Raw genomic sequence first — 14,838 nt, 5'->3', positions numbered from 1 at the left:
TCTGTCATGGTTTACTCACCCTCATGTTGTTCCAAACCAATTTATAATGAATTTTATTCATCTTCAAACAAAAGTATATATTTTTGATATTCTTTCATCGTTTTTTTCTATCCATTGGAAGTCTAGGCAGTCTTTATTTTCAAGCGTCAAAAAGTTTTTAGTTTAGACTTTGACACATAATAAAAAACCCTTAGCTCAAGCTTCTCAGTTAATGTTTGTGTCTTCTTTAGAAGACTTGAATGAAACCACTTTATTCATATGGATAAACTTGTCTTTAAGCTTAATATTGATTGCCTAGACTATCAATGGATTGATAACATGGTGAGAGAGTTCAAATGACATGATAGTGGGTAAATGATGGTAATTTTCATTTTGAGGTGAACTGTCCCTTTAAAGGGATAGTTCACCCCAAAAAATTTGAATTCTGTCAGTAATTACTCAGCCTCATGTTGTTCCGAACCCGTAAAACCTTTGTTCATCTTCAGAACACAAAATAAGATATTTTTGATGAAATCCGAGAGCTCTCTGACCCTGCCATAGACAGCAATGCAACGGAAATGTTCCCAGACCCAGAAACGTATAAGGACATCGGTAAAATAATCCATGTGACATCACTGGTTGAACCTCAATCTTACGAAGCTACGAGAATACTTTGTGCACATAGAAAACAAAAATAATGACTTTATTCAACAACTCTTCTTCTCCAAATCGCACCTTCCACCATTATCAAGAGTATGTAATCAGTGCATGTGAGTGCTGCTGCTGTTGACGTAGAACATGCATGCGCTGAGGCTTGTTTACGTGCAGAGAAACGCACACGCATGCATTGAGATACTCTCCATAGTGGCGCAGTAGGGTGACGCAAAGGAGAAGAATTGTTGAGTAAAATCTTTTTTTCTTTGCGCACAAGAAGTGTTCTCATAGCTTCATAAAAATTGCGGTTGAACTACTGGTGTCACATGGACCGTTTTAACAATGTCCTTATTGCATTTCTGGACCTGGGAACATTTCAGTTGCATTGCTGTCTATGGAGGGTCAGAGAGCTCTCAGATTTCATCAAAAATATCTTAATTTGTGTTCTGAAGCTGAACAAAGGTCTTACGGGTTTGAAACGACATGGGGGTGAGTAATAACTGACAGAATTTTCATGTTTGGGCGAACTATCACTTTAAAGGATTAGTTCACTTTTAAAAAAAACTTTTGCTGATAATTTACTCACCCCCATGTCATCCAAGATGTCCATGTCTTTCTTTCTTCAGTCGAAAAGAAATTAAGGTTTTTGATGAAAACATTTCTCCATATAATCTTATTCATTTTTGAAATGACCGATCGTTTCGCTAGATAAGACCCTTATTCGTCCTCTGGTATCGTTTAAAGCCCTTTGAAGCTGCACTGAAACTGTCATTTGGACCTTGAACCGTTTGGGTCCCATTGAAGTCCATTATATGGAGAAATGTTTTCATCAAAAACCGTAATTTCTTTTCGACTGAAGAAAGAAAGACATGGACATCTTGGATGACATGGGGGTGAGTAAATTATCAGCAAAAGTTTTTTTAAAATGAACTAATCCTTTAAGCACCGTTTTTCTTTGTTTTGTAATAAACAGCCTTAGGCTGTCAAATTAAATAGTAATGTAAATGAACAAATTCAATTTAAGATCTAAAATACTCATCTTATATTCAGCCCTGAAAATCCTGCTGATAAACTACTCTGGAAGGTATAATGTGAAAACGTACTACAGGGTTTTAAATGGGCACATTGAATAAACCCTTCCCCGATCTCTCACACCTTTATTGTCATTTATGAAAATTAAAATATGATGTCCGCTTTGTTTAAATATGATGATATTTGGTGACATACACTAACAAAACTTTTTACTGCATTTAGAAAAAGGGAGCCTGATCAGGTACAGAAGGCATCTGTCACCATCTTTGCTGTTAAGGAGGAAGAGGGAACATTGTCTTTAAACCCATTGGATGTTTTGTTTGTATTTGAAGATGATGACTGCCAAGTCTTGGGTCAGTGTACTGGTCCTTTTTTTTGGAACTAAAGTATTCCCGAAGTTACTGTATACAAACTACTTAAAGTTTATATATAAGTGCTGTTAATCTTGAGGAAAGCAGTGTTTTAATTTTTTTTACAGACTAACAAATTATCCACTGTGTTTCATATTATTTAGCAGTTATTTATTATTAGTATTATTATTATATTTAACATTTCAAATGGATTTTGTTAAACATTTCCTTGTTTGTGTGGTCGTTACTGATTTGGTGGAAAGTCTGATAAGATGTTATATTTTACAGCCCACTGATTTTGTTTTAGGCTTGAAAACATTTATGTTGTATTTCAATAAATACTTGAGAAAACACTCCTGTTCTGTCATGATTTCTTTGTACCAGTGTTTTTGCTTAGTCTTATGTAACTTTATTGCTTTGAGTTTGATGAACTTAAACCATTTAAGGCAATCGGTTTCCTCAAACCATTTAAGTAGCTAAGTTGTTAAGTTAAGTTGTTAAGACTTAGTTAGAATTAGTTACCTGAATTCAAACTGATTGAGTGGAATGCTTAAAATGTTTAAGTTCAGTTTACTCTAATAATTGACTGAGTCAACACAAAAAATAAGTTAATTTAACTCCATGTAAATGAGTTATAGTACTTAAATGGTTTAAGGCAATCGGTTTCCTCAAATGGTTTGAGTTACCGTAACTTGTCGGGGTTTACAGTGAATCGTACAATTAATAAATATCCCAGAAGAGGATCATTTAAAAAACAAAAACATGTTGTAATCACATAGCTGAGTATTTTGTCACCCTGTATGTATAACTTGCATTGGAAATATATACACCAGAGCAGTTTAAGCCAATGAATAAAGTAATTAATAAATTGTATAAAATGACAACGTATAAAATGTGCCACCTGACCTAACAATTATGAAAAGGCTTTCAGTTCAAATCTGACTTCATTAGTTGACTCTTCCCAAAAGATATTACCAAAATATAAGAGTTTTAGTTTGGAGGGCAGAGTTCTTAAAAACTTAATTTATACATTTTTTAAAGGGATAGTTCACCCAAAAATATTTGGAGGAGAGGAAGTGTTGAATAAAGTAATTATTTTTGTTTTCTTTGCACACAAAAAAGTTTTCTCGCATATTCATAAAATTACGGTTGAACCACTGATGTCACATGGACTAACTTTCTGTGCCTTGAATGTGGTAGTTGTGCTGCTTTATATATAGGGTCAGAAAGCTCTTTTAATTTGTGTTCTGAAGATGAACGAAGGTCTTACGGGTTTGGAACAACATGAGGATGAGTAATTAATACAGAATTTTCATTTTTGGGTGAACTAGCCCTTTTGAGTAATTTGATTATTGCATCAACCTTAGATACAGATCTTGTGACAACTTTCCTGTGTGACGCTAATCCTGGTCTTCGCTTTTATGATGTTTTTCTTTCTCTGCTTTAGACTTCAGGTATATTCAAATAAAATGTGCTTAAATTGCACTTTTTAGCAAATTAAAATGTAACATCAATGCTTTGAGTTCAGAGTTATGTGTGTTGAAGGCTCAGTCTAATACAGTTTGAATGGTCATGTATTATACATCTAGCGTTTCTTCAGGGCTTTTCATCTTCTCACTGGGTTTAGCGGGAAGCTAATGGATGGCCGATGTCATCTGCCGGTGGGACATTCTGTGAGAATGAAGCAGGTGTGATGTGCCTTGAGGGAGGCCAATGCAACCACTTTGAACAGCTCTATTTCTTCTATTCTATTTCAATTCAATTCAAGTTTATTTGTATAGCGCTTTTTACGATACAAATTGTTGCAAAGCAGCTCTACAGGAATTTAAGTTTATATAGCAGAACCTTAATATGTTTGACTTATGGCAAAATTTGGTAATTCTGTATGTTGTCTGAGCGTTGGCATCCTCCGAAGTCCTCTGAGGGGTTGGCATTATCTTTTCTCAGGTGTTCGGTCATCTCAGATCATTTAAAGGTTGGATCCAGACTGAAGCTTCTGTCATTCCTAGTTACCATGGTTTCGTTACCATGTACCAAGTCATTACTATTAAACTGTGAGGAAATATTTAGATCGGGCGGTGTCTGTTTATTAGTTAATCTAGCCACTGTGCTAAATAAAAACCTTGGATTGTTTTGGTTATTATCTATGAGTTGTTCTGCCCTGGCAGCTATTTCACTAGCATCATTTTTAAAAGATTGTTGCTGTCTGCTAATGCAATTACATAGAAATTTAATTAGACATATAAAGCATTTGACTTAACTACAAGTCTTATAGCATGCTTTTATGTTCGTTTGCTGTCTGCAATGTTTTATTTTTGACTGACCAAAGGAATTATGAAAATGAATACAATTTGCATGGCAAAATTTCCTATGTAAACCTTCTGCTTTCTGCATTTTTTTAAATTATTGTTTTTTCTTCAGGATTATGGGTAGTGTAGTCCTTAACCTGGAATTTGACCATTGAAATGGCTGCCCACTGCTCTGGGTGTGTGTTCACGGTGTATGTGTGCACACTTTGGATGGGAAACCATACTTGGCCACATGTCACATCACTTTCACTTTCACTATAGTAGTTTAAAAAATATTTCTGTAGTTAATTTCTTTCAAATTCAAGTTTTACATGTCTTAAAGGTAATCTTAAATCACAGTACTGCTGGTCGGAGTTCCAACTTTTAAAAAAAATATATCTAGATTTTATTTGATAATTCTCTAAGTGTCTTTCCAGTTGGGCAGATTGTTCCTGTTCTGCTCAGAATATCAGGCCCTTAAACATCCTTTTTTTAAATTATTATTTGGGATTCATCTCCACTCGAAGATCCTGCACTCAAACAATGCTCAATTTAAAATAGTTTCATGTGAGTTTGTGGTTTTGTTTGACTGGCTACTAATTACATCTGTGTATTGGGGGATGCATTTTTATGTTTTCTATTTCAAATTCCCAGTGATTACATCCATGCATATTTCCATGCTTTTCACCAAAGCAAGTAATCAATTCTGAATTTTAGATTGCGATTAAACTGTGATGGATCTCATCACAGTGTTTCCTAAAGGATTTTATTTTTGCAGAAAATTCTAAACAACAACAAGTAGTATTATATCATCAGATTATGGTTTAAAAGGGGGAAATGTTATTAAAATGTAATATTTAATAAATTATGGTTGTGAATATGTAGTAGATACAAGACATATTTGAATCTCACTATCCTTACAAATTTGCATATTTACCAGTGCCACTCATGCATAGTAGTACAGCAACACTCATCAGATATATTACAGTCAAATTATAATTTCACATGAATTGTCCTTATTAGACCTTAAAGCATGAGTAATTATTAATCTGGGCAGGTCAGTGAATGCTGTCCCTGTCCTATCTGTTTTTGCTAAGCCTGTGTGCATAATCTGATTGATTGCTTTTAGAGCGTGTTCTAACACAAACACAATAAGTTCCTTATGTAATGGTTTGGCAAGAGAGGGTGCAAGTGTGGGCCTTGTAGAACATAAGCTTTGAAAAAAATACCTTTTTTTGAACAATGGGTGGATGCGTTCAACAAAATGGTTTTCATTTCGTCAGCAACACCGTGGGTGCTCTTTGCATGGATCGCTGCAGAGATTCACATAAGCCCACTTCACAAGTCAATATGCATTTGTGCTGTAGTTGATGATTATGCAGGAATGTCACATTAATATTGCAGGAAATATATTCTGCACAGTAAGATCTGGTGCAATCACTGATACGACAAAGTGAGCAATTGTCATGCCTCATTTAGTTTCTTTTTCATTTTCTTTTTTTCTTATCGTCTGTGTCATTGCTCTATTGTTAAATACTTTTTACTTTGATTTGATGGTAATTAATTATGCATGTCTAAATTGAAGCAGTAATTAGGCTACTAATTACAGTCCTTCATCTGTATGGAACAATAGGTTGATAATCATGTTTGCACACTGACTGCACATTAACAGCAGGGGCGGAAGAAGACGTGAACTACTTTGCAAATCAAAGTTCAAATACAACTGCATGATTAATTTTCAACAAAGGATGCATTCAAAATATTGGAGATTACACTTAACAATAGATTTTTACAGACAGACAGACAGACAGACAGACAGATAGATAGATAGTGAAATTGAAGTGACATGTGGCCAAGTATGGTAACCCATACTCGGAATTTGTGCTCTGCATTTATCCCATCCTAAGTGCAGACACACAGCAGTGAACACACACACACCATGAACACACACCCAGAGCAGTGGGGGTTTGGTGCCTTGCTTGGGGGCACCTCAGTCGTGGTATTGAAGGTGGAAGAGAGAGCTGTAAATTCACTCCACCACCTACAATTCGATCTGAGACTCGAACTCGCAACCTTTGGGTTACGAGTCCGACTCTCTAACCATTAGGCCACGACTTCCCCAGTCCTTGTCATTTGTCCGTTAGATTGACGGACAAACAGATAGACAGACAGATAGACAGCTAGATATATAGACAGACAAGCAGACAATTAGATTGATAGACAGATAGACAGACAGTTAGATAGTCAGTTGGATAGAGAGACAGATAGACAGTTAGATAGACAGACAGACAGACAGACAGACAGTTGATAGATAGACAGACAAACAAATAGATAGATAGACAGACAGACAAAGAGACAGACAGACAGACAGACAAACAGTTAGACAGACAAATACAGTCAGGTCCATAAATATTGGGACATCGACACAATTCTAACATTTTTGGCTCTATACACCACCACAATGGATTTCAAATGAAATGAAAGTGCTTTAACTGCAGACTGTCAGCTTTAATTTGAGAGTATTTACATCCAAATCAGGTGAACGGTGTAGGAATTACAACAGTTTGCATATGTGCCTCCCACTTGTTAAAGGACCAAAAGTAATGGGACAATTGGCTTCTCAGCTGTTCCATGGCCAGGTGTGTGTTATTCCCTCATTATCCCAATTACAGTGAGCAGATAAAAGGTCCAGATTTCATTTCAAGTGTGCTATTTGCATTTGGAATCTGTTGCTGTCAACTGTCAAGATGAGATCCAAAGAGCTGTCACTATCAGTGAAGCAAGCCATCATTAGGCTGAAAAAACAAAACAAACCCATCAGAGAGATAGCAAAAACATTAGGCGTGGCTAAAACAACTGTTTGGAACATTCTTAAAAAGAAGGAACGCACCGGTGAGCTCAGCAACACCAAAAGACCCGGAAGACCACGGAAAACAACTGTGGTGGATGACCGAAGAATTCTTTCCCTGGTGAAGAAAACACCCTTCACAACAGTTGGCCAGATCAAGAACACTCTCCAGGAGGCAGGTGTATGTGCGTCAAAGTCAACAATCAAGAGAAGACTTCACCAGAGTGAATACAGAGGGTTCACCACAAGATGTAAACCATTGGTGAGCCTCAAAAACAGGAAGGCCAGATTAGAGTTTGCCAAACGACATCTAAAAAAGCCTTCACAGTTCTGGAACAACATCCTATGGACAGATGAGACCAAGATCAACTTGTACCAGAGTGATGGGAAGAGAAGAGTATGGAGAAGGAAAGGAACTGCTCATGATCCTAAGCATACCACCTCATCAGTGAAGCATGGTGGTGGTAGTGTCATGGCGTGGGCATGTATGGCTGCCAGTGGAACTGGTTCTCTTGTATTTATTGATGATGTGACTGCTGACAAAAGCAGCAGGATGAATTCTGAAGTGTTTCGGGCAATATTACCTGCTCATATTCAGCCAAATGCTTCAGAACTCACTGGACGGCGCTTCACAGTGCAGATGGACAATGACCCAAAGCATACTGCAAAAGCAACCAAACAGTTTTTGAAGAGAAAGAAGTGGACTGTTATGCAATGGCCAAGTCAATCACCTGACCTGAATCCGATTGAGCATGCATTTCACTTGCTGAAGACAAAACTGAAGGGAAAATGCCCCAAGAACAAGCAGGAACTGATGACGGTTGCAGTAGAGGCCTGGCAGAGCATCACCAGGGATGAAACCCAGCGTCTGGTGATGTCTATGCGTTCCAGACTTCAGGCTGTAATTGACTGCAAAGGATTTGCAACCAAGTATTAAAAAGTGAAAGTTTGATTTATGATTATTATTCTGTCCCATTACTTTTGGTCCCTTAACAAGTGGGAGGCACATATGCAAACTGTTGTAATTCCTACACCGTTCACCTGATTTGGATGTAAATACCCTCAAATTAAAGCTGACAGTCTGCAGTTAAAGCGCATCTTGTTTGTTTCATTTGAAATCCATTGTGGTGGTGTATAGAGCTAAAAATGTTAGAATTGTGTCGATGTCCCAATATTTATGGACCTGACTGTAGATCGACAGACATACAGACAGACAGACAGTTAGACGGACGGACAGATAGACAGACAAATAGACAGATAGACAGAAAGACAGACAGACAGATAGACAGAAAGACAGACAGATATACAAACAGTTAGATAGACATACAGACAGACCGTCATTGCAGCTCATTAGTACATGCATTCATGAGTGTTTTGGTGTATTTTCATTTCCTTGCTCAGATTGACACTTACATAATTTCACATTTGCCTCACAACGGATGGTCTGAAAATCACGGAGTAAAAGTGAGATAGACAGACAGACAGACAGACAGTTAGATAGTCAGTTAGATAGATAGACAGACAGACAGACAGACAGAAAGACAGACAGACAGTTAGATAGACAGACAGACGGACAGACAGACAGATAAATAGACAAATAGACAAAGACAGACAGACAGGTAGATAGACAGAAAGACAGACAGACAGTTAGATAGACAGACAGACAGACAGACGGACAGACAGACAGATAAATAGACAAATAGACAAAGACAGACAGACAAACAGGCTGATAGATAGACAGACAGACAGACAGACCATCATTGCAGCTCATTAGTACATGCATTCATGAGTGTTTTGGTGTATTTTGATTTCCTGGCTCAGATTGACACTAACATAATTTCACATTTGCCTCACTGGTAGAAAACAATGGATGGTCTGAAAGGCACGGAGTAAAAGTGGCTTTGCTGGTGAATTGTGTGACATTTCCAGAGGCCTGAGAACATTCAAGATATATGTCAGGAAGACAAATGAATAACCGATGTGAAGATAACAACATACTGCTTTGCTTCTTGGACTGCAGGGCTAAAATTTATGCCCTGACAGCAAGCATTACAAAAATCATGTTAACTTGGTTTGTATTGCAAGCCCAAGGGAAGCATCTGCACAAGACTCTCATGTGTACCAATGAGGGCTCAAAGCTCGCCAGTGGACAGTTTGCTTTTCCAACAATGCATCATGATAATGTCAGTGACAGTTTTATTAGATGAAGTTTTCTGTGATGGATTTAGTGAATTCTGGATGAGTAAAAGCAGGAATAAAGTGTGCTCAGCTCTGCTGAACATGACATAGCCTATGATTAAGGCCATTGTTGTGCTCTAACTGTAAATGAAATTGAATCACAAATTCTTCTCTCAACTTGAAGTAGTTCACCCCAAAATGAAAATTTGGGAAACATTTATTTACCCTCAGGCCATCCAAGATGTAGATAAATTTGTTTCTTCTTCGGAAAAGATTTGTAGAAACTTAGCATTACATCACTTGTTCACCAATGGATCCTCTGCAGTAAATGGGTGCCGTCAGATTGAGAGTCCAAACAGCTGATAAAAACATCAAAATAATCCACAAGTAATCCACACAAGAAAAGCTGTAATAAATTCAACATTTTTAACTCCAAACCAATGCTTCCAGTTGAAATCCTTTAATGTAAAAATCTGTAATATTGCTTTCTTTAGTGAAAAAGTCATCTCATGTGAACCAGGAGAGAAATATGCACAGATCGAGTGAAAATGAAAACAGTCCAAAACAGTTCTAAACAAATATGTTGGTAGATTTTGATGTGAGAGACAACAGGAAATTGACTTTTTAATAGGAGGAAGCATTATTATCTATTATGGACTTTGAAAGTGATGGTTGATGTTGCAAAAAAAACATTTTTGGAACGTTTATTTTTAAGAGTGTAGAAAGTAACTACTTATGTGGTTACCAGGGACTTATGTGAGGATCCTGTTTGTGGACTTCAGCTCTGCTTTTAACACCATTATCCCGGAAACCCTTCAAAATAAACTAACTCAGCTCTCCGTCCCCACCTCCGTCTGCCAGTGGATCAACAGCTTCCTGACAGACAGACAGCAGTTAGTAAAGCTTGGCAAATTCACATCCAGCACTCGAACCATCAGCACTGGAGCTCCTCAGGGCTGCGTTCTCTCCCCACTGCTCTTCTCCCTCTACACCAACGACTGCACATCTAAAGACCCCTCTGTCAAGCTCCTGAAGTTCGCAGACGACACCACACTGATCGGCCTCATCCAGGACGGTGACGAGTCTGCTTACAGACAGGAGGTTAAGGAGCTGGCTGTCTGGTGCAGTCTCAACAACCTGGAGCTTAACACACTCAAAACTGTGGAGATGATCGTGGACTTCAGGAGAAACCCCCCTGCTCTCCCCCCACTTACCATCATGAACAGCACCGTGACTGCAGTGGAGTCATTCAGATTCCTGGGCACCACCATCTCTCAGGACCTAAAGTGGGATATTCACATTGACTCCATTGTCAGGAAGGCCCAGCAGAGGCTGTACTTTCTTCGCCAGCTGAGGAAGTTCAACCTGCCACAGGACTTACTGAAACAGTTCTACTCTGCCATCATTGAATCCATCCTCTGCACTTCAATAACTGTCTGGTTCAGCTCAGCTACCAAATCTGACCTGAAGACTACGGAGGGTAGTCCGGACTGCTGAGCGAATCATTGGTACAACCCTCCCCACTCTCCAAGAACTGTACTTATCCAGAGTGAGCAAAAGGGCTGGTAAAATCACTCTGGACCCCTCACATCCAGCACACAACCTCTTTGAACTGTTACCGTCTGGTCGACGCTACAGAGCTCTGAGCACCAGAACGACCAGACACAGGAACAGTTTCTTCCCTCAGTCAAAACATCTCATGAACACTCAATAAATAAACGTAGAACACACAACTAATTCATTATCCATTCACCACACTCACTTATTTTATTTTTATTTTCTCATTTCTAATTTGCACATACTTGACCTGTACATACATAGTCGCCTATATTATATATTATATACTGTGTATTTTTATTTTTTATTTTTTTTTGCTGCTTTGTACATTGGTTATTGGCTATTTCCTGTTATTTTGTTTCATTACCTGTGTCCTGTCTTGTTACTCTCTTTCTGTTGCACTTTGGAGCTTCTGTCACTATAACAAATTCCTCGTATGTGTAAACATACTTGGCCAATAAAGCTCATTCTGATTCTGAAGTAATAGCACGGTATGGGACAAGTGTGTGCCAAAATGTAATACTAGCGTTATTTGAAGTATTACAGCATGACAAATCTAGTTGCCAAGTGTTATTTAAATGCATAAGAGGCTTAAATGTATTACAAACCTAAAATGATTAAATTAGTAAGCACACAGCAAAAAAAAAAAAAATCATCCACTCACAAAATTAAATCACCTTCATGTTTGGTCAGCTTGGCCAGGTTGCAGCAAAGCTTTTGTAAAAGACAGCAGTCATTGGAACATACAAAAAATGCAGTTTAAAAAATGGAAAAGTGCAGTTTCTCACCAATTAATTTCTTTCTTTGACCATTGTGTTATTTCCATGTCATTAACATACTCACATGCCTGTCTACAGCATGTTGCCATGCTGTGGGGAGTGCTGACATCTTACAGTAATCTCAAGAGACCCAGAAGTAGGCAGAGCGCATACATTTTACAGCTGCCCTGTCAATGACCACTTTCACAGGAAGCTAGTGGATCTTTCAGATGCTAGAAACTGTCTCTTGAGCTAATTATGCCTGTGAATTCTGTGTTAACAGCCCTGAGAACAGTTTCTCATTTCCTGTCCAGTGGACCTCTACTGTCCTCTCACGTTATCCTCTTATTTTACTGTATCAGCTTATTCCATAGGAAAAATAAACACTTGTCTTTGTATTTCATTATCACATCTATAGTCACATTCTCATATGAATAGGAATGTCATAATTTGTATAAATATCTGATCACCTGTCTGCATTTTTTTTCATATATATTTACACTGCCGATAAAAAGTTAAGTGTCAGTAAGGTATTTTTTAAAATAAATTTATACTTTTATTCACTTTTATAAACTGATGAAAAGTGACAGGTGGCATTTAATGCAAGAGGACAATGAAGCTTTTTTTTAGTAATTGAACAAGGAAAAGTGATATTTAATAATTTTGATATGCCAACATGAAAATACAACATTGATCTATGTAAAATAGTTTGAACTGATTCATGGAAATGAACCAAACTTACCAACTCTTGTGCTGTTTTTACACACTCTCAATATCGCTAGTCTGACGCACACCAGTCTGATGTCATCCAGGCGAAGAGAAATGCACATTTGAGGGAAATCTAGGTTGAGCATGACTAGAATAATTTTGTTTTGTTCCTACCTCATGATGCAGTCAGAAGTAGTTGAATTATGATCGGCTGCTAAATGTGAGGGCAATTTCAATATGACCCGATTAGCATCATCAGGTTATTGTGGGCTGACCTGTTTGATGGATGTTGGCAAAGATGAAAGATAAGCTTACAGACAGACAGTCCAGCTTTTCTCTGCACGCAATTATCACCATTATGTAATAAATCAAGATAATAGATAGCAAAATATCTCATAGCGGTCAGGAAGGAGCATCTGTAAGTGAGCGGGGAAAGAAAACATCGAGGCAGCGGGGTGTAGAGATGTAAATGAATTCATCAGAAATATCTGTCCTTAATCTTGGCAACATTTCCAGGACTTCAAAGGATGCGGGTCCCCGCAGGAGAGCTCTGAGTCATGCAGTACTTATTATTTATGCACTTTACCAGATCTGTCAGTCAGCTGCTGGAGAGCGGCCAATTAATAATTTCTCTGTTTTCTTTCTCTCTGCAGCTCTCTTATGCGATCATAGCTCGTTCACACTCCAGACCTTTTCAAAACATGTCATGTGCTATTTCTGTCTTTGTTCTCCTTCTCTCATGCAGACTAACAAAGCGGTGACTAAAGGAGACTTTCACCACGCCAGCTCCAGCTCCAGACGTGCGCTCTTCCTCGCCGTACTGTCCATCACCATCGGGACGGGCATCTATGTGGGTGTGGCTGTGGCCCTTATTGCATACCTCTCCAAAAACAATCACTTGTAGCCTTCCCATGCCCAAATCACTCTCACAGTCAGATAAAGTCTGGTTCACTTTGGGATCAGCTTCTTTGGGAAACACCCAATGGTAACGATACGGGACTCACCAGCAATGTGTTCCACTCCTGCACTTTTAAAAGTCGCGCTCCCATTTTGTTGGGAAGATCATCATTTGTGTAAATTGTCTTGATCACTTTTCTGCATTTTCATGTGAACGTGCCGCCACCACTATTGTTTTTTGTTTTTTTTTTGCGCTCAGTGTTTGTGCAAGTGCAAATCTAATGCTACACACACACGATTTGGGCCAAATTAAAGTCAATATGAAAAAAAAATGGACCTGATTTATTTTCTTCATGCATATTCTTAATCATACTGAATTCATTAAAATGTATTTATTTGCTCTGCCACTGCATAACTTTCCATTTTTGTCTTCGGATGGGTGGCCAATCCAGTCAGTTCCCATTGGATGAAATCAGGGGCCGGTTGCACCAGCTGTGAGCAAGTTACAGCTTAGCCTAATTTTGACGCAAAGGTCCACAGGTTATGGTGTGTGCACACCAAAAGCAAAATGAATTATTCGCACAAGTATATTACATAGAAAGTCAATGCAAACAGGTGAATAGATGCAAATTCACGGCAGGCGATGCGAATGATGCAAATTGGGTGGTGTGATTGCAGCGAAAGCGCGATATTCACCTCAATCGCATCTTCTGCGCAAGTTGTAAAATTTCAAATTGAGCGGAAAATTCACATGACGCATTGTCATGCAAAGCAATCAGCAAAAAACGTATTGACACATCCGGTTTGACATGTCCGGTTGTATCAGAATTTTTTTTTTTATATTGTTTTTATGTTTTTATTTGTGTGAGTAAAGCAAAAAACATCCTGCGATGCGATAATGCGATGCAAATATTTGCTTTGCGTTTGATGTGCATACACCATTAGGCAGTAGTAAATATTTTGGCACTGCACCAACTTAATGTATAAATGAAATATTTAGCCTCAGAAGAGAAGTAACTGTTGGAACAGAATAGCAGACTGATTGAATTGCATCAATAAGATTATGATTTACCTGACAAACTACAAATCTTTAGACATACGATGTAGGGGCGTTTAGATTTTTTGGGGATTATTTTATTTTTATTTTATTTCTTTATTTGACAGGGACAATAGACAGTCCGAAAACTGCCCCAGAATTAGCTACAGAGCTAAATTTCATCTGCTGTCCCTGGGCAGGAGAATACAAAACAAATTATGTGACAAAAAAACCTCAGTATAATACCATTTACAGTAAAATCCCTCCAAAATTTAACATAAAAAATATGATTAGAAACTACAAACCAAATTTCTACAAAATATCCCCTATAAATAATGCAAAGCATCATCCTACAAACAATTTAAAAAATTTTACAACTCAATTTCATTAAAAACACAGAAATACTCAATGGCCACACACCTGACTCGTTTTTAACCATGATTTCAAATGTAACTTAAATTGTGCTAAAGTAGAACACTGTCTTATAGTAATTGGTAAATTATTCCAGTTATTAACAGCCCTTACAGAGAAAGCTGAACGACCAAAATCAGTA

General features: G+C 37.9%; 1 protein-coding gene across 1 annotated transcript in view; it reads left to right on the top strand.

The window, feature by feature from the left end:
- LOC306882444 (synapse differentiation-inducing gene protein 1-like) overlaps positions 1–14,552 on the top strand; it is a 41,812-nt gene extending 27,260 nt beyond the window's left edge. Inside the window, exon 4 of the mRNA XM_079437059.1 lies at positions 13,098–14,552. Within this exon, the coding sequence (XP_079293185.1) occupies positions 13,098–13,256 (159 nt within the window). The 3' untranslated portion in view covers positions 13,257–14,552. The remainder of the gene's footprint in view (positions 1–13,097) is intronic.
- The last annotated feature ends 286 nt before the right edge of the window (positions 14,553–14,838 follow it).

Source organism: Barbus barbus, assembly GCF_936440315.1.
Source record: "Barbus barbus genome assembly, chromosome: 16".
NCBI lineage: Eukaryota > Metazoa > Chordata > Actinopteri > Cypriniformes > Cyprinidae > Barbus > Barbus barbus.
Note: the sequence above shows the minus strand (reverse complement) of the source record. Positions and strands in the feature narration are given on the sequence as shown.